Source organism: Camelus bactrianus, chromosome 18 (genome assembly GCF_048773025.1).
Source record: "Camelus bactrianus isolate YW-2024 breed Bactrian camel chromosome 18, ASM4877302v1, whole genome shotgun sequence".
Classification (NCBI taxonomy): domain Eukaryota; kingdom Metazoa; phylum Chordata; class Mammalia; order Artiodactyla; family Camelidae; genus Camelus; species Camelus bactrianus.
In genome coordinates this window covers 24,107,745-24,134,463 of record NC_133556.1, presented here as the reverse complement: position 1 = coordinate 24,134,463, position 26,719 = coordinate 24,107,745, and the positions used below count along the sequence as shown (strand labels likewise).

Genomic DNA, 26,719 nt, shown 5'->3' with positions numbered 1-26,719 from the left:
CCCAATTTCATTAAAGACACAGAAGGCATGACCCTCCTGCCTTATTGACAGTAAGTTAACTTAGACAATGGATGCAGCCCCACCAGCCATTCCCTGCCCCTCCCAGGAAATGGCCAAGCTTTACCCCCACTGAAGTCTCAAACAGAAACAGGTGTGTGGGTGGGATGAGTGGTGGTAAGTTCCACACTGTGGAACATTCTCCCTCTTTCTCATTAGAGGCTTAAGTTCAGAGTTCTTCACATATTCAATCTGGTGTTTAAATTCTTCCAATAGACTCCTATCTCACAATAAAAATGAGGTTATTCCAATGGCCTTTGGGGACCTGAGACAACCTGGCATCCCTTGCCTCCTGGACTGCAGGTCCTACAGCTCCCCCACCCCTCCCACTCATTCCCTTCCTGCCACTCAAGACTCTGGCTGCTCCTCCTCAGTCTGAAAAGGGGACCCCAATGCCAAACTCGTACACCACAGAGCGCTCCAGTCCCTCTGGACTGGACAAACTTAGATCCAAATGACTAACTGAGCCTTGAAATGAGAATTGTGAGCACATTATTTGAAAAAATATTCAAAGTAAATTATAAATAGAACAGGGGAGACTAAGTCAAACACAGTTTGGCTAAAATTTACATTTGTCCCAAATTATGACTGAATGAAAAGTAGATGCCTTTAAGGAGTGGAGGTCATGACAATGCATGATTTGAGATGCAAATATCTCTAAATTTAATTCCAATTGACATGAATAAAAATAAAATATCAACTAAAAATATATGAAAAGCAACTGAATGAAAAGTACTGCAAGATACAGCATTTACACATCAGTTCATCTGGGAAATCTGGATTTGACTGTCAAGGTAATCCACACAATTGAATCTTTTCTCTCTCTTTTTTTTATTTGTTCACACAGTTGAATCTTAATTTCAAAATACTCATTTTAGGTCTGAGCATTTCATTTATCTGCTTCATCACGATACTAAAATGTGGTGACAGAACGATTAAAATGACTTGGGCACTATAAGAGTAAATTACTAAGACCTGTCTGTACCTATCAACAACTTACAGCTTAATCTCTTAGAAGTTCAGGTGACACGGCATCTTTACTCAAAGTAAAGCACCTCTCAGGTCTAATTTTTGTTTGCTGGATACAAGATATGCTTTCAGGCTGCTTTACAGTGTATATATTTATAGCGCACACATTTCTTATATTCAACTAGTTTCAACATTCAGCTTCCATCAGATACCACTTTGAATTTTCTTTGAGGAACTCTGAAAATTACTTCCCTTTCTGGGTACTTACTTTCATTTCTGCTCTGTCAGTTACATGCTGATACAGTCTGTCCTTTAAACATTTGTATTCATTGACTAATTCCCTGTTTCCTTCCTCCAGCATCAGAACTCGTTTGCTCATGGCTTCAAGTTTTCCCATGTGATCCAGAAACGGCTCTGGGATATTAAGTATTGTCTTTTTGCTTTTGGCCTTATTTTGAGCAACTTCCAGTTGCTGTCGAAGCAACATGTTTTCACTTTCTAGTTCACATACTCTCTCCTCCAAGAATGCCTGCTTTACAATGTATTTGTTGACTTTCCCTTGTTTTCTCTGAGACAACGATTCAGTTTCCTTCTTTGAACACTGGGCTTGGCCTCGGTCTCTATGCACACATTCTAATACCAACGTCGTTGGTCTAAAAGCATATCTCCTGGGATGGAGCTCAATTTCTTGGCCACGGAATTGACTTCCAGCTTCAGGAAGTTGCTGAGGAAGCACCTCGCTGTTATCTTCTGGGTCAGACAGCTCAAAATCCATTGTGTCCTGTAAGTGAAACCCCTCATCTCTTACTCTTTGAACTGTACTCAATAAACTGACATATCATAATTTCCTTTGAAGTGAAAGACTAATCTCTAAGTTTATACAACAAAAAGTTTGCAATAACTGGGTATCCAACTGGAAGAACTTAAGGTGGATACAAATCTCAAACTTTAAACAAGCAGAAATCCCCAAAAGTTCAAAAATTTAATTAAAGATACTGAATCCATGAAAGTAAAAAAGAAACCACAAAAGGATGTTTACGAAGCTCAGAACTGGGAAGGCCTTTCTTTCTCTGAAATACAACAAACCCAAAAGGCTTAAAATAAGAAATGAATAAATCTGAAAACACTTAAAAATTATATCTGACATCTAACCTTTACAGCTACCCCCAAAGTAAGAGCCTTAGCTCTGTATATATTTGGACAGCTTAAATTTCCTAAAAAATTTTTTCCTGAAAATATTCCATGAATATTCTCCCTTTCTAACATTTTTAGACCGAATTATAAGAATTACATCTACAGATAAGTGATAAATCTAAGCACTGTACTAAGTACGTCTACAAACATCAGTTAACTCAGTTAGCTGTGACAATTCTGGAATAAAGGGTTAAAAACACAAGCAAGCTGCAGGGTTTCCCCCAGGGCTTCTGACTCTCTGACTCTTACACCAAACCAAAGCCACTTCTGTAGGATAAATATATAAACACAAGAGAACCTTCTATGTCCCTAATGGTGAATACACTAAAGGTAAAGAAGGTCAAATTTACAGAGCTCTTCTTACAAAATCAGGAGACTATTTGCTTCTGCAATAATTTTTATTTCTTCCTCATGGTGTTTATAACAGTGATGGATGTGAAATAGTAGGGAAATACAGTGAGCTGTTTTATTAAAAATAAAATACTGATCAATAAATTATCACTATAGATTATGGCATGTCTGTCACTATATTCAAAAGCTCCTTGTACTGAAATCAGATACCACATGGAGCAGAGTGTTACTTTTTATCACACATAGGAGAATGACACCCAAACTACGCCAAACTACGGTTTCTGAACTGGCTATACTTTTTCCTCCTTACCATCAGTGGAAATGATAAAGTAACCTCTCCATTTGTCTATCAAAGGAGTCAGATCACTGCCAGAAACTAGAATGCCTACTGTTAGTAGCAACAGTTTTGAGATAATGGAAAGTTCATCAATTCCTACGGGAAATATGAACAGCCTCTCCTTGGATGAGGCCATTGTGAATGTCACTATGTCACTGTTGCAGGCAAATGGATTTGAATTCACAATATTGCTTTATCCAATGAACCAGAAATGAAACCCCCAGAAAATATATTTACATATATAGGCTTTTAAAACCCTCTATACTTTCTGTACCTATAGTATTGGTTTTTAAACTATCTAAGTATACAAATTCATACACACACACGTTTGAAGATGACTAAAGGAAATACCTCAGCATTCATTTTCTTATTAGCCTTTTCTGCCTCCTTTTGTTGGGAAAGATGATGGGCCAGGATTTCATCTTGTATTACTCTGGCATTCTGCTCTCGAGAAAGTTGTCTCTGAGCATCATTTTGCTCTTCTAAAACCTGGAGACATATTTCATTAGGTTTTGGGTTTTATACCATGAAAAAAAGTCAAAAAAAGCTTAGGAGGAGAATCTTTAAAAAAATTTTTTTTAAACTGTTAAAAAGAAGTAGCCTTTTTAAACACAGGGATCTTTAATGCACATAAATAACTCAAATTCTAATATATATGACAGCTAAATTTATCACAGAGCAAAAACACAAGGGATGTAGTATCATGAAAGAAAAAGGTTTTTTTTTTTTTTAACACTTTTTAAATTGAGTTTTAGTCATTTTACAATGTTGTGTCAAATTCCAGTGTAGAGCACAATTTTTCAGTTGTACATGAACATATATATATTCATTGTGACTTTTTTTTTGTTGTGAGCTACCACAAGATCTTGTATACATTTCCCTGTGCTATATACAGTATAATCTTGTTTATCTATTCTGCATATGTCTGTCAGTATCTACAAATTTTGAAATCCCAGTGAAAGAAAATTTCTTTATAAGGCATTTAACCAATTCCATCACAGTCTGAAGGCAATTCAGCCTGGATTTTAACTTCAAAAAGCCAAAATTAACTCATGGATTTGAATTAGACTTGTTACTTTGTTGAATGGACCAAAACCGTCAATCCTTATGTTAATAATTAAGCTCAATTTAACTTCCATTCCTTCATTCAGAAAAGACACAGAGCATCTATTAGATGCCAAGAACACCAAGAAATTAGTAAGTTAAGCTCTAAATGTCATAGTTCATATTTAGGATGAGATAACTCTTACTTGTTTTAAATGAAAATACAGATTAATTCAAAAGAATATTATAAAGAATATTGATGAAACAGTGTTAGAGATATGAAATTTTCATGAAAGACAAATTTACCTGATTTGCTTTATTCCATATGCTCTTCACTTTGCATTCTAGTGCTCGGGCAGTGATTTCAAGTTGTTGTTTCAGGTAAACTTGCTCATTGTATTGTTTCTCTTTTCTTTTCAAGTCATCCTTTGTTTTTTCATATAATATATAAGCATTTCTCTTCTTCTTTGTTTCTTGTTCTAATGTGAATCTGCAGTGAAATATGCTTACCTTAAAATTTATTTTGTTAGAAAATAAAAAGTTCATTTTATGATCTGGTTCTTCACATGCTGATTTATTACCCTAATGGAATTTGTATGTTCTCAATTTTTTTTTTTCATTTCTAAGTCTCACATTTTAAATTCCTCACTTCAATCTCTTCATAATGATAGACTTATGTGTATATATATATATTTGAAAAGTAGCAATGAAAACACATAATGCTACTGAGTTTCAGTCAAGAGTAACTCTGGTCAATAGTGTAGGGAAGAAATTTTGCAATTATTCAGTAAGGTTTGAATTGAAAATTACCCTTTTTTCCCCACATAGTCATAAATTACTCCTTCATTAGGACAGAGAATTTAGTTATTAATTAAAAGAGAAGTTGCTATTTAGAAACAGGTTTATAAGTTCATGAGAAATAAAATTTCAACTTCATGAGATATTACAGGGACTCCTACATGATCTCCAGGGGAAGGTAACATCCGCAGACGTCTTTTCCAGAACACAGACCCGGTAATTAGCATAATCCAAGGCGAGGCTGGGGAGTCTACTCCCTGATGCCCTACACTTCATGTTTCTTCTTTTGCAGCACTTTGAACTTACCTTGTTGAGTATTATTTATTTAGTAAATCATTTTTAAATCCCTTTTGGTACAAGGCAGGATCCCTATTAAGTAATTAAGAAATTAAGAGTAATCCGTGCTTTCAGCATAGACCTTTGAACTAATCTTATCTCTGTATGAGAGAGATGCTGAAAAAACTAACCAGTAATAACTCTCCACTTTACTTTTTAGTCCAACCATTCATATGTTAAGAATCAAACTGCATAATTTTTTTTTACAGTTTCTGCCTTGAGAAAAATGGTCATTTCATAATTCTGCAAGTGGGAATGTAAAGTAATATAAACTTTCTGGAGGACAATTGAGAGATAAGGATCAAAGATTTTTTTTAAAGAAATATAGAATGTAGTGTGTGTATGTGTGTGTGTGTGTGTGTGTGTGTGTGTGTGTGTGTGTGTATGGCTGTGTTATTTCCAAGAGTCTCATATTCCACAATATTAATGAAATTTTCTCCCCTGTAAAATCCCAAAAGGTAAGTTAGCAATTTTAAGACTTCTCCTACATACCTACAGTATTAAAGTAAATATAAAGAGTTCAAATATTTCTTTAAGACCAAGAAATTCAGTACCTCATACTGCAGAGCTCTCGTTCCCACTCCACATTTTGAAGCTTTAACTGTGATGTTTCTTCTCTTGTTTTCAACAGCTCTGTTTGTAGCCAGTTCACCTTATTTTCCATTTCTTTAATTTTTCCTCTAAGTAGTGCAGAGTCAGATTCTTTCAGTTCTATTGATCTGAATGAATGAACTGGATCCTGAATCTTCAATAACCTATCAGAATCTGCATTAGGAAGAAAACAAAAATAGAAACAAAATATATGAATAATTTTTGTGTACAAAGGACTGTGCATTTTCACATTCATTCATCCATATATTGAACAAATGGATATTGAGCATCTATAACATGGAAGACATTCTTCTAAGCTCTGCAGATATTAAAAGAATGACAAAGTAACATTATGAACATTATGCAAGTAAATCTGACAATTCAGATGAAGTGGGTAAAATTCCTTCAGAGAGAGAATTTACAAAAGCTCAATTAAGAAAGAACAAATAAGCTAAAAAGCCCTATATCTTAAAAACCAAAGCAGAAGTCCTATTTAAAGACCTTATGACAAAGAAAATCCCAGTCCCAATGGTTACACTGGTGAATTCTACCAAGTATTTTAGGAAAATTTAATACCGACTCTACACAAATTTTCCTCAAAAAATGAAGAGGAAGAAATATGTCCTCATTCTATAAAACTAACATTACCCTGAATCCAAAACCAGACAAAGATATTACAAGAAAGAAAACTAATCTCATGAAAATGGAGGTAAAAATTCTAAACAAAACATTAGCAAATTAAATCCAACAATACAGGAAAATTCATCACGACCAAGTGGGGTGTATCCCAAGAATGCAGGGCTGTTTTAACACGTAAAAATCAATGTTATTCATCATATTAACAAACTAAAAAAGAAACCATATGATCATGTCAGTGGATAAAAAGAGGCACCTGCCAAACCTCCATATCGATTCCTGATAAAAACTTCCAGCAAACTAGGAACCAAGGGAACGTCTTCACTATGACAAAGATCTGTGCTAACCCTACAGCTGACACCATATGCAATGGTGAGAAACGGAATGCTTTTCCCAGAAGGTGAGGAACCGGACAGGAATGGCTTCTCTTACTCCTTCTATTCAGCACTATACTGGAGCCAGTGCAATCAGGCAAAATGAAAAACCAAAAGACATCTAGATGGGAAATGAAGAGGTAAGACTGTGCTAATCAGCGGGGAATATGATTACATGGTGCGAGTCAGCTAACTCCAACCTGTGGGCCGGGTTGCTTGCTTTGGTAAATAAAGTTTTACTGAAATACAGCCACGTCCATTAACTTGTGTATTGTCTATGGCTACTCTTGTTGCAACAGTGACAGAGCTGACTAGCTGTGACAGAGAATGTATTTATTGGCTGCAAGTCTTAAACGTGAACTGTCTTTAGTAAGACAGTAGTTTAAAGAAGAAAAAGCTTGACCACCTTTGGTTATGTAGAAAATCTGAGAGAATCCATAAAAAGGCTACTAGAACTAATAAATGGGTTCAGTCAGGTTGGAGGGCACAGAGTCAGTATACAGAAATCAACAGTATTCCTCTCATCAGAAACTAAAATTTAAAATACATTATTTTAAAACAAACAAATAAATAAGAATACACTACTTATAACCGCACTGAAAAATAAGAAATACAGGTAAGCTCATAAAAGATGGAAAGACCCAGACACTAAAAACTCTAAAATATTACTGAGAAAATCAAGGAAGACCTAAACGGAGAAATAAACTTTGTTCGGGGTTAAAAATTCCGTATGGTTAAGAAGTCAGTTCTCCCCGAATTAATCTACAGATTCAACATAATCTACGTCTAATTTCCAGGACACTAGTAGCTTTTTTTTTTTTTTTTTTTTTTACATTGACAAGCTGATTCTAAAACTCATGTGGAAAGAAGGGTAATAAAATGAAACAAGATGAAGCCAGAGGACTGTGGCCTTTAACTATGGAGCTGTGAGAAGCAGTAGCTGGATTTTAAGCAAGGGGGTAACAAAGATCTGAATTTTAAAAACTATCTAGTAATCATGGTTGCGGTGTAGACCAACGTTCCAGGAGGCGGACAGCATAGAAGAAAGTCCTGAGGTGATTTCAGCATTCTAGGAGGGAAGCAGTGATAACCTGACCTTGGGTGAAGGCGTAGGAGCAGCAGAGTCAACAGAAAGCACAGGGAGTGGGAACAGTCACAGCCCCTGGCTGGCAGTGCACAACACGTCTGATTCTGCTTTGACACAAAGCAGGTTTCTGAGACGCAGCGGACTGTAACGTAGCCGTGCTCCCTGGGGCAGTACTAGGTGTGCACACGTTACCACGAGATACTTAAAAAGGCTGTGTAGTCATACGGGGGTCCTACCTTTACTGTCCGGGCCAAGTTCTTCGATTAGCCTCAGGGTATTCTTACAATTAGGGTAAAGCGACTTGCGATCCTCAGAAGCTGTTTCCGGTGACAGAGTTAAGTCATCGAGGTCGTCCACAGAATTAATCTGCTCTTTGACCTACAAATAAATAATGCTATTTCACAGTGTCTCCAACATAGTTATAAAATATGCTTAGTGTACAGAGGTGATAAATATCCATCTTTTTATGAGAGCAAAAACACAGACACTTCTCGAAAGAACTGACTTTTGTCAAAAGGCTAACTTTATCAATAGTGTTTCTAAATTATTTTTAAGTAAATGTCTCTACAACAAAGGAGGATTTTGTTTTTCCACTCTTTTATCATTTATGTATTATTTTTACCATAGGGAAATATTTTTATAAGTAGTATTTTACTATACCTTGTCCTTTTTAGTAGACATTTTCTTTGAAGACCTGAAAAAAGAAAAAAGCAATTCATTTAAGCCAAATACTAAATATTGAAAATACAAGAAATATGTAAATCTATTATTTTTTATATAAAATCTTTGCATTGATAATTAATTTTCAATAAAAGGGATTAAACAGTGGAAACAGTAACATTAAAGGACAAAGAAAGTATGTCAATTATATTATTGACAAAGTATTAAATTTAAATCAAGGGGACAAGCAGAGGAAAAGGAAAAACATAACATTACTTGTATTATTTGGTAGGAAAAAATACACCAGGATTTTCTTCTTGTTGTCTTTTTCAATAAAAACTGGCTTTTATGGCAATAAAACCTGTTTGGAAAGTATTACTGAAGTCCTTATATGAAAGAAACCCTTTTCTAATAACCATGGTATTAGCTTTTTTGAGGACTTACTATGTAACCGCTATGCATTATTATTAGCACGTTACATGTCTTAAAGACATTTTAATCCTCACAACAATCCTGGGAGGTAGGTAATACATTAGGTACTTTACCCAGGAAGAAAATGAGGCACAGAAAGGCTAAGTCATTTGTCGAAGCCCCTATGTCTGCCCAGAATTCCAACCCAGGCAATCTGGCTTCAATACTTGCATTTCACAATATGCTAAGAAAGTAATATTTATTTTTAAGTATTTTCAACTAATGTAGTAAATGAATCTCTATTATTATTCTATGTCTAGGCATAATTATAAATAACTTCTGGGGCATATGTCCAGAAGGAACCCTACTTCAAAATGACACCTGCACCCCAATGTTCACAGCAGCACTATTTACAATAGCCAAGACATGGAAACAGCCTAAATGTCCATCAACAGATGACTGGATAAAGAAGAGGTGGTATATTTATACAATGGAATAATACTATTCAGCCATAAAACCCGACAACATAACGCCATTTGCAGCAACATGGATGCTCCTGGAGAATGTCATTCTAAGTGAAGTAAGCCAGAAAGAGAAAGAAAAAAACCATATGAGATCACTCATATGTCGAATCTAAAAACAAAAACAAAACATAAATACAAAACAGGAACAGACTTATAGACATAGAATGCAAACTTGTGGTTGCCAAGGGGGTGGAGGGTGGGAAGGGACAGACTGGGATTTCAAAATGTGGAATAGATAAACAAGATTATACTGTATAGCACAGCAAAATATATATAAGATCTTATGGAAGCTCACAGCAAAAAAAAGTGACAATAAATATATGTATGTTCATGTATAACTGAAAAATTGTGCTCTACACTGGAATTTGACACAACACTACAAAACGACTATGACTCAATAAAAAAAGTGAAAATAATAATAATAACTTCTGAATCTTAACACCTATTTTTTAAAAATACAAAGACTTTAGACCTAGGCAATACTGGAAATCTACTTTTAATAAAGATTTGCTTTCGCTAAAGACATTAATCAGCGGGCATTCATTATCCATTCAGCTGTTTGTTCATGCATTTGACAGGTCCTTATGGACCATGATGGCTTTTTTAATTTAGAACTTAGTAATCCAAAAGTAATCATCTGTGATAGATTGTTAATAGTTTATTATTCTATTGTATATATAAAAAAATCTTCCCCTTCTTCCTGGAACCTAAGCAAATATTAAGTTAATATAACCTGATATTTTACAATAGCATACAAAACCATAGCCACTCATGATGATACTGTCAAGGACACTATAGAATCATCAAGGAATGATTCATCTCTATTCAGTATGGCCTAAGTGTCTGTATAGTCATTATGAGTATACAATTTTTAAAAATCTATGGACAATGGTGTAACTTTAAAGTCATTATCTGCATATTCAATTGTGTAAGAATATTACGCTTCAGAACTAACGAATAAGCCCTTACAACAAAACCATACATGAATAGTTTACTACAATATCTTAAAGATAACATAGTACAATCAATACACTTTCTAATATCAGAAATGCAAACAAAGTTAAATTGAAAAACACGTCTTCTATGGAATCGCATCCAACAGCAAAGAGACATGCTCTACAATCTACCGTCTCATCATTAAACAAAGAAAGGGAACCCCCACGAGCCCCACGTTCCCCTTCACTTATCACCCAGTCCTCTCCTGCCTTCCCAGGGAATGTCCTCTGAGGGGCTGTTCACACCGACTCACTACAGCCCGGCTTCCTTGGGAACGTAGTACTGAAACTACTTCCGGTCAAAGGCACTTGTCCTCATGTTAGCCTTTCGGCACTGTTCCTCCCACACAGTTGAGAATTCTCTTGCCTTGGCCTTTGCACTATATGCTGCTGTTCTATTTCCAGAGAAGGTAATCACTGCTAATACGTCTTCACCTACAAATAAAGAATTTGTAGATTTTACCTGCCACAACCTTGACCTCCTTCACTTAAGCTGCTGTTCTCATTCATGTGTAGGAGACCACCAGCCAGTGAGGCAGTCTTCTCCAATACATGTGAAGTCACAGATGCTTTTAATGTCCGTTTTCCACTTTCATTCTTCTTTACTTCCTTCATATGCAAGCCAGGACAGCTACTTTAAAACAATCCATAAAAAAGCCAATTTTTAAAAAATAGTTCTACTGATAAATTTTTAAAAAAAACAATTTTTGTAAAACCAACTCTGACCCATCTTCAGTCATTTATTAATTCACAAAATGGTTAACAAGTGCCAACCATAAGCAAGGAAACACAAATTCTTGCTTCAAAGACAGATATACAATTATGATACAATGTGATAAGCAAGAGCTAACATATGAAAGTAAAGTGAGCATAAGGAAGGCTTTACAGAACAGGGAAATAAACAGGAGGTCATGAGCAAAAGAGACAGGAGGAAATTATTCTACTTAAGAGATTAGAATGTGAGCACAAAGATTAGGCACAAGGCATTTAGGTGTGTCCTGGGAACCTGGAAGGAAGAGTACAAAATACATGGAAGCAAGTAGAGAGATGATCCTGGGAAGAAATGCGGAACAGTATCTAGGAAAATAATAATTACCTACTGCTGAATACTAATCTAGGCTTACCTATCAGAATCTCCTTTCTGCAGAGCAGGAAACTGCCGGTCATCACTTTTTCCCCTCTTCCTCTGCCGAGTTAATCCTTCATGGTAACTGCCACCATACATGGTTTCTGACCCTTTCAGTTCACTTTTGTTCCTGTTCTCTTCTACTTCAACCTTTAGTGAAAGTTTGATACAAAGGGTAATTATTACTTTATTCATTAGAAACACTTTGTTTTCATTCATTTTATCATTTGACTCAGACTTTGCCCTGATTTCAATTGATTAAAATATTTTTGTGCTTATTTTAATTTTTATCATTTCAAGTCATTGAAGTGTTTGTAAATTCTGCTTCTTTCTGTTTGAGGAAAAGAAACAATTTCTAAAATTTCAAAAAGGACTTTCTGAATGTTGTGCTCTTACATCCACTCTTCCCCATGTGAATGGCAGAGACAGAGAAATAGAAAGACAAAGGCATAAAATTTGTCCTCTTCTGTCTTTACCACCTAGATTTTACATTAAACAGCCAGATTTAGAAGATGTCACACCTTGGTGCTTCAGTAACAGAAAGGAAACATTCTTCTTTCTGTGCTAAAGCTATCCTTTCCCTACTACTTTTTATAATTCTTCTTTCATTTGGATCCTGGGGTATCAAAAAAGTGTTTAATAAAATATATAAACCCAATTTTACCGAAAGGAGCAGAGTGAAACTGATGAATTGCCAGTTAGTGTGGAATTCTGTAAAAGGAATAATGCTTCCCAATTTCACATTTAATAACCATGACCATTTTATAGCTAGACGGCATAGGAGTAATGAGTGATCTACTTTAGCCCCACTGTTTACTGATAATGGGAACACAACCAAGAAAGGTTAAGTGATTTGTCCAAATTCCCTAAAGCAGTATTCCCCAGCATTTTACAGTGTCAAAAGAGATGATACAATTCTCTAACACTGAATCTAATAAGCCACAAAATAAATTCATCAAATTGATCAGATAAGTTAAAAGTGTGACTTTGGCAAAGTTGGGGGCAGGGCTCATCTCCTTTTTCTATTACAGGAGAACACCTTCAGAGTTCTATCCTTAACATTCTTTGCACCTCACACAAAAGAACACACACATTATAAAAATCTATTACTGGAACTAAAAACATCATTCAGTGCATCTCAAAACTCAAGTTTTCTCTTTTGGAGATAAATACTGAATTTTTTTTTGCTGAGGGTTCATACTACCTATATAATAAAATCATACATGCCAAAACTTGCTACATTTTACTAAATAATATAATGTAAGTGACTCAACAGAAACACCCGAAAGTGGTGATTCAAGAACATGTGGGAGCACATGTAGTTCTTCTTAAGAATATCTCAAAGCGGCCATGATGGAATTCTAAGTGTCCAGTGATCAGTAAGACAGATAAGCCTGCACTCACTAACGCACATTACACGGATCAGTTTACTGAGAGCTTGTGCTTATATCCCTTCTCTCAGTCACTGCTTCCTTCCCATTCTATGGAAGTGCAACTTACATTTAAGCCAACAGATTAAACCAAAAAAACAAAAAAAACCCTTGAGCTTATTATATTTCCTAAGCCATTTCACTTGCATTTATTCCGGCTCAGAAGGTCATGTGGCACACAGCTGAATTACTTTCCCACTTCATATGAAAGACTGGCACAGAGACTTAGGTTGGTTAAGGAACAAAACCCAGGAAAATACTTCCCTGAGTTCCTGTTATTTAGATGGCAGAAATAGTCTGTTTCTACACGATTACATATTTAGATGACCCCGTTTTATACATAGGCTATTTTCATAGAGTGGAAAATAAGATCAAATATGGATCAGAATGGAGGAGATTATTGATAAAGAGAAAAAACAGAGTAGCAGCAAAGGAACCTCTACCTCTTTCTGAAGCTGAATTTTCTTTTTCCAAACCCAGGAATTCTACTTGTAACATGCCTACCTTATTCTTAAACCTTTGCATACCTTGGTGTGTAACTCTTTTAGATATACTTTGGATGTTCTGTTACCATTTGATGGAGAAGAACTCACATTTCCTAATTCAGGGTCCATGTTTTTAGACTTATCAGCACCACAGTTATCTGCAAGCGATGGCTTCTGGAGCTGGTCTTGTATTGGTTTGGTTTTCTTACAAGTAATTGAAACAGCAGACATATCATGACTTTTTATTTGAATCATGTGTTTCTTCTCACTGGAGCGGGCAAGCCACAAACCAAAAAGGCTTTGTGGATCACTTACCTGAGGTGCATGTCCAATGTCTGATTTCCAGTGAGTATTTTGGTTCCTTTTCGGTTTTCTTTTTGTAGCAAATTCTTGGTCTTCTTTCACTTTAAATGGAACTCGGTTCCATACTTCATTTTCTCTATCATTACAAAAACTCTCCTCAGTTTTGTTAAAAACGTGTTCAGTGTCTGGCTTACCATTTTCATCCAACTTATTTTCATTTGAATAAAGTTTTGAAGATGACTGGCAACCATACTTTCTTGACTCAGACTTGGAATAAAATGGAAAAACATTTTCAAGACTGGGCTCTTTGTGTTCAGAGACTGCCTGGAATCCTATAGAGACAGAGGCTCCAGGTGCATCTACTTCCTCAAAATCAAATGTATTATCTGTCACGTTGGAAGGTAGTTCCTTTAAGTCACCACGTAGTTCACAGTTGTCATGTAGTGGCACTACCTTACGATGAAAAGTAATTTTGCCTTTTTCATGGATTTTACTGATTTTCTGATTTGACTTCTTTGTGATAAATTCTGAATTGTTTTCCCAGTCGAATTTGCCTTGTTTGACCCACATGTCCTCATGCTTCTCCACACAAGAACGTTTTGAAGACACAGGTATGTCCTTTCTGTCATGTTCCTTATTCATTTCTGGTTCTCTAGGCATTTTCTGCAGATGCACAAATGAAAGATTAATCTGCTTGATTTGATCTTCAGATTTCCTTTCTTTCACAGTACATGCTTGTAAAACACATTTATCCTTAAGTAGTCAAGTATGGATAAAGAAAACTTAGAAAATATTTAAAATTTAACAAACTTCTTAATCTATGTTTGGCTAGTCACAAACTAAGAAGTGAAACATAACTTGCCTTAGCCTTGAAACAGGAGAAAAACAGGAACTCAGAAACCTAACTTCGTCACTGTTTGTTTGAACTAAACAATTCACACATGTTAAATCTACCAAGAATTAGAGATTAGATTTTTAACATTACAAAGATTTCCTCACTAAAAAATATTTCACCTCTCATACCTTAGTGAGCCCCTCCAGTGCATGTAAAGATTTTTTTAAAGGACTAGTAACTGGAGAATAAGCAAACTGGAAATTATTAGGTGCCAAAATCAATTAACATCAATCAGACAGAGGAACAAATTCCTGAATTTTAATGCAAACGATATACTACGATAGTGATCTATCTCAATATGTATTCTCTGCATCCACTGAGTTATATTATACTCTAACATTCACTAGTGAGAGTGAATAAAAGAATTTTTAATAATATTTACTGACTTCCTACCCTGAAATGAAATAAATTAGAAAGTTTTTGTTTCTTCCCTAACAGCAAAGGTCCAATCGTGGAAGGTTTGATTCTCTTACTAGGCAGTTGGGTTGACTCTATGACCCCTATTCTCTCCCTGATTGTAGATTCTGAAATCGATTACATAGAGATCACAAGACAGAAGAAATCTTTCACCTTGGCATTAATGACTTGCAATTTGAAACTGCAAATTTGGACCACTGGGAATGACTGTTCCTTACATGAAACTAACTTGGTGGCCATCACTGCTATATTATTTACAATTTCAACTGCTTATATCACATGATTTAATATTTGATATCACCTTCATCATGTGAGGAATTTATAAAGATGGAAGATGTAAGCCATATTCAGGAAGGTTTTTTGCCTCAATTCCAAGGATAAAGTGTAACTATAAATTATTACAGATCCTAACAATACTTTAAGATTTGTAATTAGATAAAATGCTATTAAAAACTAAATATTAAGTAATTATTTATTGACTCTAAAAGTCTAGTTTGAAAGGCAATTTCTTTTGAACTGTGTTATTAAACCACAGAAAACAGTATTAAACAAGAAACTTAAATTTACATTTTTACATACCTGTGAGTGGTTATTTTCACTTCCATCAAGTCTTTCTTGCTCTTCCTCAGATGCCCTTTGTAAGTCTAGGTCTGCTGAAAAATGAATATGCTTAGTTAAAATTCACTACTTAGAACAGCTAGATCAAAGGCATCAGCTTTATAAAAACAGAAAAAACATTTCATCAATTGACAGTTGAAATTAAACTTAATCTTTAGCTGGATATTTACTTCTTTAAGAAATACTTCTAATTATCTAAAACTTCAACAAACTATTTGGGAAATACTAGATGTTACCAGATTAAAGGCATACAAACATCTCAAAGTTTCATTCACAAATTGATTCACCAGACATGAACAAGACAAAGAGAAATAAAACAAAATTTAAAAATACAGTAGAAATATACAAAGTCACGACAGACTCTATTCTCTACCTCCTAACAGTACCTTGTTAACAACATACCAGGCTTCAAGAGCAATGTTAAACATGGTTTCCAAAATTACTGTTACTTTTTATGCTTTTATCTTTCCTTAATCTGAAATGTTTCCCTCTATTGTTCTGACAGATTCCTTTTCCTCTTTGAAGACTCAGCCTGCTCTGTGAAGTCCTCCTGGATTGCAGCTGTCTTTCCACACAGACACAGGGATCTCTTTCCTTGGAGCTACCTTGGTACTTCACAGATTTTTCTAGTGTGTCTTCACCAGCTGAACTGTAAACTATTTCTTTACATGTCTATCCTCTTTGCTCCCATGCTGTAGAGGACAAACTCTTAAAAGTATCTGTGTATAAACAGTATTTATTAGAAAAACTTTGAGTTTAGAGCTTGTAGTCACTACTATAGGAGATAACTGAGAATCTTTTGTAAATACAACATTAATTCTGCAGGTAAGGAAAGAAAAGATAAAACTATAGGAGCAGAAAAAATATTGTATGACTTATTACTACAGCTCTGATTATATCACTGATTAAGGCACTAAATTAATTGGTATATAAAGTAGAACACATATTAGATGTGGTTAATCAACAGACTGGGTATCCTAGAAGAATCAGAATTGATATTCCATATATTATTTTTAAGTGATAAAGCACTCCTTAGAAACCAATATCCTTTTCGACCCATCAATCCATTAAAAATAATAAAACAAGTTGATATACTGTGTGGAAACAGTTAAGAAGGAGGTCCTGTGTAGCAAATTCCCAATGACTGCCACTACTGCTGGGAAAGCCACTACTAAAATACAGAAAGGCAGAGAATACACTAGAAATACTTTGATATTTAGTTGCAGAGGTGCTTTTTCAGTTACACTGAATATAGCTATAACAAATATTTATAAATTCAGAGCTAGATAAAAATAAAGCTAAGAAACCATACTTTGAGAAGGGAATCTTTGGATGGCCACCTAGGTTTCCCAACTAGTCACAAAGCTCTAGACATCACCCTTCTACCCGCTCTCAGGAGCGTGCTAAATACTATTCTGAACGAATTTACTTTCACCTAATTCTCTTTGCTATTTAATATGTTGCTATGGTCAGAGGATGAATGTAAATGTCATGCCAAAAGGTATTGTCTGGTTGTAGGTTGCATAAAAGGAGTAAACACAAAGGAGATCCTGCCACAAAATGATTTCTGCAAAGTCAGAGTATGGTGAAGCCACGCACAGGTAGACTATGGCTAGTTCTCTATGCTGCTTTATTACCTTCTTTGCGGCTTCTGTTCTCTGGCAGCTGTGACTCACACAGGCCACGGAGCGCTGCATGTTCTGACACAGACACAGCTCCAATATTCATCCGGTCTTTATATACCAGGGCCGTCTGCCTCAGTTCTGTGGGTGCTGACTGGTTTGTGGTCACTGATCGTGATACCAACGGACATTTATCAGCTTTCAAATGCTCGGCTCTTTGACCAGCCTCATTATTGAGGCTCAAACTAGTAGAAACCCAGTCTGAAGAACCTGAAAACAAAGTTTCCACTTATTAGAATGTGAACAACAATACAAATGACTAACTTTTACGAATTCTCTTCCCAGAGCAGCAGCCCCACGTCCTCAACCCCATGCCCTCCTCTCCACCAAACACACTGCTCCTTCCCAGCTGGTTGTAATTTACATGTCATTGCTGTTCATATAGGGAACCACTGTCTCTCTTTTTTCTACCTTTAATTTTCTAGAATTACTAATTTGGATTCACTCATCACTCTCTATAAAACAGTCTACATTCTGTAAGAGCTTTATGAACAATTATGATTCTTCAACATATGAATTTTTTCATTAACAAAATGTATGCCTAACCAGCCATTTACTGGATGTTTAAATATGCATGACAGTATTGAGTCCTAGAGATGTGGGCTTTAAGAAAACTTTTACTGAATGGTACTACATAAATTACAATGAGACAGTCTTTCCTCAATGTACCAATATCTTCAGAATTCTTACCTTAAGCCTTGGATAAACATCATAAATTTATATAAGAAAGGATAGCCTTGAGTGACTAATTTTTTCCATATAAAAATAGGGTAAATCTAGGTACAAACCAGATCCAAAGAGTACAGAGTGCCATGAGACAGGAAATATCTAACAAAAATGTTTTCCTTTTTTAAAAAGAATTAAGTTGTCAGATTCAAACTTTTTAAGACAAGTTAAAGAAGAAAAGGCGAGAAATGTAGAAGTGAACGTTAAAGCCCACTTCATCACAAGGGCCCCTTTATTATTTCACATCCATGAACCCTGTTTAAAACAGCACTTCTCAAGTGTCATCTGAGAAGCCCTGAAGCCCCATGTTCCCTCCATCTAGGGAGTCCAGGAGGTCAAAACTATTTTCACAATAGTACTGAATGCTATTTTCATTCTCATTCTCTGTTAAGGGTGCAGTGGAGGTTTCCAGATACATGACATGTGATAACATCAAAGCTCTAATGGTGAATGGAATGTTTGTGTGTGCTTGTTTTTTAAATCTTTCAGCTTTATTTTCTAATATACTAAACATCAATAGATACAACCCACTTAAAAGTTCTTCAAAATTCTCAATAATTTTTAATAGTATAAAAAATACCCTAAACCCAAAAGCTTTTAGGATTATTGTTTTAAAATATCATATCTACCAAACATTAAGGTAGGACTAATTACTTCCATCATTTTTAATAATCAAAGACACCACACACACACACACACACACACAGAGAGAGAGAGAGAGAGAAAGAGAGAGAGAGAGAGAGAGAGCGCTAATCAAACCATCCAGTTGGCTTAAGACCTTTGGGCTAGGGAAATAGCTCAGTGGTAGACCACATGCTTAGCATGCACAAGGTTCTGGGTTCAATCCCTAGGACCTTCATTAATAAATAAATACAGAAATAAATAAATATCATCAATGTGATAGCACTAGATGAAATAATTAAAGTGAAATATGACTGACATGTTAGCAAGGGAAGCTTTACTCTACATAAAGGTCAAAATTCAATTAAGCATTTTAAAACTGGAAAAATCTTAGAACCTAATAATCAATCTCTCAGAATCCCTGAAGAGTATAGGGACTCCAAGCTGAGCACTTTAGTGTCTCCCAACCTCAACAGAAACATCCAAGTCAAAGCTGACATTTTAAAAATCTATTTCTTAAGCTTATATATATTTTTCAAACATGGATACCACTAATAACATCTGCCTTATTTATGTCATCTTTCAATTAAATTTGAAGAAATAAAAGGAATTACCAATAAGAAGACTGTACTTCTTTTCAGAGCTAAATTTGTATTGCAGAATTTACCTGATTTGAATGTTTGTAAATTCTTCATTTCTCCTGTTTTCTTAGGAACAGAATCTTTCACTCCAACTGCAGGCTGAATGGTTTTTGAAACACACCGATTAATAATGTACATTTGATACAATCTGTAGTAATCATTCAAGGGGGGAGGGTCTAGCTCAGTGGTAGAGTGCCTGCTTAGCAGTGCATGAGGTCCTAAGCTAAATTCCCAGTACCCTCACTAAATTAAAAAAAAAAAATCAAGATAAAAGTATAAAAGTTCTTACCTTCAAGTGAGGATATTTTTCAGTAGAATCTAAAAGCCAAAAGGGACACATAGTCAATTAGATGTAAATATGAAAGCCAACTACCCATTCACGCAGAGTTAGTACTGCGCAACCCTCGTGCTTGCTTTGGAAATGAACACGTTAGGTTTCGGTGTTTTGTTTTTCAGGGGCAGTTAGGACAGCAACAAGACAGAAACATGAATCCATTATAGATACTCAATAAAGAACGGGAATATAGGTTTAACAAAACATGCAGTTAAGATTTCAAACGTACGATTATGTTTCAAGTGACTTATTTATAAAATAGAAACGTGTACATATACCAGTGTGAACTTGCTGCCTGAGAAGGAGAAAAGCGATCTCTAATCAGAGGAACAAATCACGGCTCCAAGAAGACAAATGTGAAAGCTGACCGTAAAGTGCCACAGCACATCTTTAATGCGATTGACACCGTTAGACTACAAGTACTTATCATGCTCTTCAATTCGTCCTGTAATTTAGGAAGTCCACAGTTGTGATGGCAGTTCATTTGAATGTGCAATTCACTTCTCATCAGAGAAAGTGTTATGAATTGATCGCCTTGGATACACACTTGTAGGATAATAGTTCATAAAAATATTTTTCCCATACCCACATGGGCTATTGGTATGCCTACATTTCTTGGATCCTCTAGCCATCAATGTTTCTTGATCCACTCATACAAGAAAGAATGTATACTGAGTTTTCAATATTGAAATCTGGTGATCAAAATAAATTTTAATTGCCACAGAATTATTAGATATTAAAAGTCTTTTATATTTCAAAACCTGTGCAGTATTCAGTGAAAATAACAACTTCAGCATTTATGGAATGAACCCTGTTAGTTTCTTTTCTTTCCAAAAGTAGTTTGGTTTGGTAAATCAGGCTAATGTTTACAAGGATTTTTGTGAAACAACTGTCTTCTCAAAAAATTAGCTATCCTTAAACAAACAAACAAAAAGCACAGTCAATGCTTCATATTCAAGTTAATCTCATTGGAATAACAAATACCAATACAACATTTACCTTTGAAGCCTGATAGGAGGAGAGGCTGTGGTTTACCCCAATTCTAGGCCCCCTCCTGATTCCAGTATTCTCTGGAGTGGCAATGATCTAACCTACCTTCAGTGCAAATACACTGACACCATTGAAAAGGAGTTCTCTCAAGTTTCCTCCTCAATTCCAAAATCACCTACCTGCTGCCTTTTTTTCCTCCTTCCTTCCTTTCACTTTCCTCTTCAAAGGTACCTCTACATCTGTGGTCTTAAATCTTCCCCTTTTCTATTCTTCTGACAGACGATCCCCACCACTTCTTTTTCCTCTCTGCTTAGCAGCAGTAGCTTACATCTCTAGTTTCTACTTCAACTCTTTGCCTCCCTCTGGCTATGAATGTGCTCAGAAAGAAAAACAAAATCATGCTTTTCCTTGTTGCTGTTGTCTTTAACTCCCCAGTGGCTCTTCTTCCAGATTCCCCTAAACACAAGTCTACCTTCTGAGCGTGATCTGAAGACCAGCAACAAGGGCTTCACCTGAGAGCTTGTTAGAAACACAGACCCACTGCTCAGAATGTGCACTTTTCACTGGGTCCCCAGGTGACTAAAATTTGAGAAACTCCGGTCTATACCGAGTCTGCTTCTATAGCACTCGGACTTAACTGACCTCTCTGAAATCCAGCTGCACACGTCTCACTGTAACACTTCCCCAAAAGCTGCATCAGGAGCTGCAGACTTTTCAGTGGACTCTTTACCAGGCTCCAGCTCCCCTGACCTCCCTGGAATGCACCCTACTCTCTTCCTCTTTCCCACTCTTCTGTTGGCCTATGAGACACCATCCTATAAGGCAGCAACACGCTGCATGACACGAAGGTCCAGACATTGACAGCTGACCACACATGCCTGTGCTCACCGGCAGCCACACCCGGCTCTGCGTGATCAGGTACCACAGTCCTCGCTGCCTTCCTAAAGGTCAGGGGGACGGGGGAGTGGAACGTTCTGCTGTGCCTCCCGGACAAGCTTTGGTGCTGGAAGAAGCTCAATTCATACCCGTCTCATTTCAAACACTCTTGTCTTCCTTCTCCTAAAGAACTATTCTACATTACCACCTCCTGCCAGGGACCGCCCCCTCCTTTTCCTTCATTCACTCCCCTCCTCTCTACCTCTCTCATTCTTCACTCCCTCCTTCCCTCCTCCTGGTTTCCTGCCTGTCCTCAGGTCACAGAGCATCTTGAAAGAAAGCTAACAACTGAGCTCCTTAAACAGCATTCTAGTTTAATCTGTTGCTGACACCTGGTAAGATATACAATATACTTCCTCTTCTCTTTTTTCTCACTATATGTTCAACAGGTGATTTTCTTTGGCTGAGAGAATAGATCCAAATCCATGTTTTAAATCAACATTCTGTAAAATGACTTTTTTTTTTAATAAAATACAGTACTTACTTTCTATTTGTCCATTTAATGTATTTTTTTCTCCTAGACCTGCAGCTCCAGATAAATGATCGATACAGTTCGGTAGTTCAATCTCGGAGATACTCTGTTAAAATTAATATTAATAATGAGTTGCATAAAGATTTCCTGATTCCTTTCTAACAAAATACCTGCATTTCCTACCTTATTATTATTTTTTTAATTTCCTACTTTAAAAGCAATTACACTTAAAAACAAAATAAGCATATCCTGGAAACCCAAACACTTAAATAGAAAATTTCATACACACTCTTTAGATCAAGTCTATCTTTTATCTTCACTTGGCTTTTGACTCTGTAAACTGAGCATGGAAAGCTAGAGCAAATATTTTCACAGACAAAATACTGACTTACATGCAGATTTCAACAAAGAATTAACTTCAAAACACCTAATTCCATTTTGCATTCCTCGACAAAAGAAGAGGACGTTTAAAAAAATATGTATTTTTATATGTATAACTGAATTGCTTTGCAGTACACTTGAAAGTAACATTATAAACTGACTACACTTCAGTAAAAAGTAAAATTAAAAATATACATATTTAAATATATTCTTTAATAAGTGTGCTATAAGTTTAAAATGTTTCTTAGTACAGATATTGTTTTTAGTATTAAAATAGCATACATGGCATGAAAAGAAGCCTTAGAGTCTGTCATGTTGAGTATTAACAGAACACTGTGGAAACTGCTACATTTCAGTAAACAAAGGCTTAGCAGAATCTAACTATTATTTGATAAAACTTTTATTGATAGGGAAAATAGTTGAATAAAGTACCAAAATAGAAAGAAAAATATTTGTTTAAATTAACAGCAGAAAAATGTTTAATGTAGCTATGCAGCTCTTCAAAAAAAGTACCATAAGCTTTACTTTACTTAGGGAAGAATAAGAACACTGCTTAGTGACCACCCGCATGTGCCAGGCCCTTATGATGCACATTCTCTTTTCTACACACAACAATAATAACAGTGATTCTAAGGACGGTTACCCACTTGCTGCTTCCTGGTCACTCCAAGATGCTGGAGTATGGTGATGAGCAGATGTGACCCGCTGATCTCTCTGTCCGGAACATCCCTCCCCGGGACCTTCGTGTGACTGGCTCCTTCCTGTCCATCACCTGGCAGCTCTGGTCACACTCAGCTCTTTTCTGACTACCTAAATTCCACCCTTACTCCACCCTCGTCCTAACTACAAACTCCCCCACTGTTGTCTAAACTAACGCTCTCCACGTTCCTTATATGAAGGACTTACTGTCCCTGATAAAGGGTTCCTGTTTACTTGTTCTTCTGTTCCTGCCACTACAGCCTAACCCCTCAACTGCGACATTCAGTGTCTAACTGCCTGGTGCATAGCTGGTGTTCAGGAACAGGAATTTATTTAAGGTCAAAACATCTAAAACCCCCAGAGGGCTTCAAGTACTAAAGCACTATATACCTATCAGAGATGTCCGATAATAGTCTACCAACACTCAACATACCCCAAATGAGAAATCCCCATGCCCGCTCTAACTTTCCCATTTTATTGTCCTTCAGATTTTAAAAAAGTGTCCTCAGCATTTCACTAGGTCACTAGTGGCCACTGTGATCATTCTGTCTTACATTTCTATAGCACCCTTTACAGTTGACAATGTGTTTTCACACTTGTTACCACATTTTTGTTCATGACACATAACCTAAGACGTACGTATCAGTACCATGTTTTTGAACGAGGTCACTGACATTCAAATAAGTCAGACAAGTTTTTCCAAGATCCCACAGTGGGTCAGAACCAGGATGCTATCTCTGCTGACTTCAGATACAGTGCTGTGCCACTAGGCAGGAGCTGCCGAGATCCAAGGGTTCAGGCTCTTCTTGCCTCTTTCCATGGCTATCACCTTGGAATAGGTCATCACTACCCTGCACTTAGCTTCCTTCAAGTTCAGTCGCCATAAAAGTACTCAGTGCACGCTATTTTCCCTACCCAAAATGGGCTGTCCTCATTAAAACATCACTAAACCAAACTGCTGGTATTTTAACCCCACATATTTATTACTATTCCACATGCTTTTGCTTATCCTGAAATGTTCATTGCAGATCTACTTGACAATCCAAATATAATGGTACTTTCAATTCACAGGCACTGTCTTTTCAAGAACAAAGTGGTTAAACAAACAAAAACACCGTTTTTTTGTGGGGGTTTTTTTGTTTTCTTTTTTTTGTACAACCTCTCTCTCTCTGAATCTCACTAAGAGTTTTACACATTCACTTATCACGAAGAAACAAACATCTGGTCACAGGCTGACCAAGAATTATTTTCTTTAGTTTTTAGAAAAGGTAACTTCAGAACACAAACCGATTCCCTGTGACTTCTAAGCTTTGGCTTTTGCACTACATACACCAGTTTCATTAGGTGAGTCTGGAAAATTAACAGAAGTGCACTCTGCAGTAGTATGACATGTAGCATGGAATGACTTTACTAAGTGTGGGTTAAAATGAGGAAAAAATTTGGCTGGGAAAATGCAAAAGTGAGAAAGTGAAGTCAAAACATCCCTCCATTTATGTTTTAACATCACGCAACGCTTATACTTGAAAATAATACTAGAAGGCAGCACCTCAGAATCCAAGGGTGATTCGACATCTTCCTTTTCTTCTAATCCTAATGCTGAAGTTGCATCTACAAAATGCAGTCACAGATACATTAATGAGAACACATACTGCTAGGAAGTTAAATATATATATAAGTCTATCTTGATTCATGAATATGTCAAGAAAATAAAGTGGCAGAAAAGAATTTCAGAGGGTTGAAGCATTTTCTGGAAGAAAACTTGGTCGTAGTTGGGATATTTATGAAAGAAGATGGCAAAAGAAAAACACTTAAGAAGAAATGGACATCATATTTGGATCTACACACTTTACATTTTTTACACTAGCTTTTTTTTTTAATGGCGGTACTGGGAATTGAACCCAGGACCTCGTGCATGCTAGGCATGCGCTCTCCCACTGAGCTATACCCTCCCCCCTCCAACCACATTAACTTTTAAGCACAGAAGAAAATCCATAGATGCTCACTGACTTACCACCTCTGTCACTTTTATGTGTTCCATCAACAGGAATCAATTTGCTATGATCTGCTTGCTCCTTTAGAACGCTGTTAATAGTCCGAGTGCCATTCTCTTTCCCCCCAGTTTTCGGCTTTGTTGCTTCTTCCTATAAAAACAAAACAAAATGTAACAAAAACCCAACTTCAGAAAACATCATATTCCTACACCTGGTCATTCAATCAGTCAGGAAGAGAACATATATTTACTGTATCCATCACATCATAGGCATTATCCTGGGAGAAGCTGGCAATATACATAAAAGACAGATTCTGCTCTATATTCTAGGGGAGACAGAGACACATGAAAATGAATCAACACAGACAAGTATCATTCAGCAGCTCTACACCTGCAGTGAACAGATACAGTAAGGGCACAAAGGAGAGAAGAGACTTGCTGCATGTCAATAGCTCAGGGAATGCTGGGAAGACCAGACTGTGTCTTAAAAGACAGACCCTGTGCAGAGAGCAGATGTGAAGGGGGTTCTAAAAAGGGCAGCCTGAGCCAAAGGTCGAGGTGTGAAACAGCATGATAAGTCACATGGAAAACTAGAACAGTTACTGGGGTTGGAATGGAGAGACAAAATTTCCTAGATTAAATATAAGACATCACTTCATCAATTTAAATGTGAGGACTTCTAAAAAAAGAAGTAACTTCAAGTTAAAACTAACTTCCATAGGGCACTATATTCAATATCTCACAAACAACTACAATGGAAAAGAAAGAAAAAGAATTAGATATATGCATATATATGTATAACCAAATCATTTTACTGCACACCTGTAACTCATACAATACTGTACATCAACTACATTTGAGTTAAAAAACAAACTTCTATAACCAAAAAGAAAAAAGTGAGGATCAAATTTTCTTTCTGTTGTTCATAAAATCAGCTATATGTCCTTCAGAAGAGTCTGAGCACTTTTTTCCATGACCTGACTTTTCCCTCTCTTAATTTGAATTTGAGGTAATTTCTATCATAATTTGTACTATAGACTTCCTGCTCTCACTTAACCCCACTATTTCTGCTGTGTTTGTATAATAATCTCTCTCATTTTGACACTCATTCATCTTGTCCTTATTAGATGAATCCTTCCCCTTTGTACCCCTGCCCATCTTCATATTCATCCAGCTGTTCTTTCCAGTTGCTTTCTTATCTTTCCTTTCTTAATGGCATATTTGAGAACTGTTTATGCCACCAAACTTTACAAATCTCAGTCCTGCACGTGTACCTCTCTTGTTATCACACTGTTTTCTATTGTGATCTTGAGCACTTCCATTCCTCTGTAGGATCCTTTTCATCCCCATGAGAATCAGGGGGACGGTAAGTGAAAAAGCACAGGAGGGAAAAGTTAAAAACAAAACGACTTACCTCTGTAACACCAAGGACTGCTGAAGACGTGAGAGGTTCTGGTGCTGGGGAGGCAGGATGAGAGAAGCCTGAAACTTCACTTGATGGTTGGGAAAAGGTTCTAACTGCATCTTCATTTTCATTATTAGAATTATTGTCCTCAAAGAAGGTGCTAGTTCCTGGTTTCAAAACACCATCTTTTGCCTCTGCTGTAGC

At 36.3% G+C, this 26,719-nt stretch overlaps 1 protein-coding gene across 5 annotated transcripts in view; it reads right to left on the bottom strand.

Moving 5' to 3' along the window:
* Positions 1-26,719, bottom strand: part of LOC141573914 (ankyrin repeat domain-containing protein 26-like) — a 64,308-nt gene that overhangs the window by 10,139 nt on the left and 27,450 nt on the right. For 2 of the 5 annotated variants that reach the window (XR_012500363.1, XM_074346323.1), the window contains exons 11-27: positions 26,525-26,712; positions 25,132-25,261; positions 24,667-24,728; positions 22,053-22,146; positions 19,598-19,626; positions 19,335-19,407; positions 17,276-17,530; positions 15,600-15,673; positions 13,721-14,371; positions 11,489-11,640; positions 10,828-10,998; positions 8,435-8,468; positions 8,011-8,152; positions 5,641-5,851; positions 4,259-4,442; positions 3,260-3,397; positions 1,295-1,807 (exon numbers count right to left, since the gene is read on the bottom strand). Coding sequence is in view for 1 of the 5 variants with exons in the window: in XM_074346323.1 (XP_074202424.1) it covers positions 1,295-1,807; positions 3,260-3,397; positions 4,259-4,442; positions 5,641-5,851; positions 8,011-8,152; positions 8,435-8,468; positions 10,828-10,998; positions 11,489-11,640; positions 13,721-14,371; positions 15,600-15,673; positions 17,276-17,530; positions 19,335-19,407; positions 19,598-19,626; positions 22,053-22,146; positions 24,667-24,728; positions 25,132-25,261; positions 26,525-26,712 (3,101 nt within the window). In the remaining 4 variants the exon portion in view is untranslated. The remainder of the gene's footprint in view (positions 1-1,294; positions 1,808-3,259; positions 3,398-4,258; positions 4,443-5,640; positions 5,852-8,010; positions 8,153-8,434; positions 8,469-10,827; positions 10,999-11,488; positions 11,641-13,720; positions 14,372-15,599; positions 15,674-17,275; positions 17,531-19,334; positions 19,408-19,597; positions 19,627-22,052; positions 22,147-24,666; positions 24,729-25,131; positions 25,262-26,524; positions 26,713-26,719) is intronic. The other 3 variants (XR_012500365.1, XR_012500364.1, XR_012500366.1) reach the window with 3 other exon arrangements.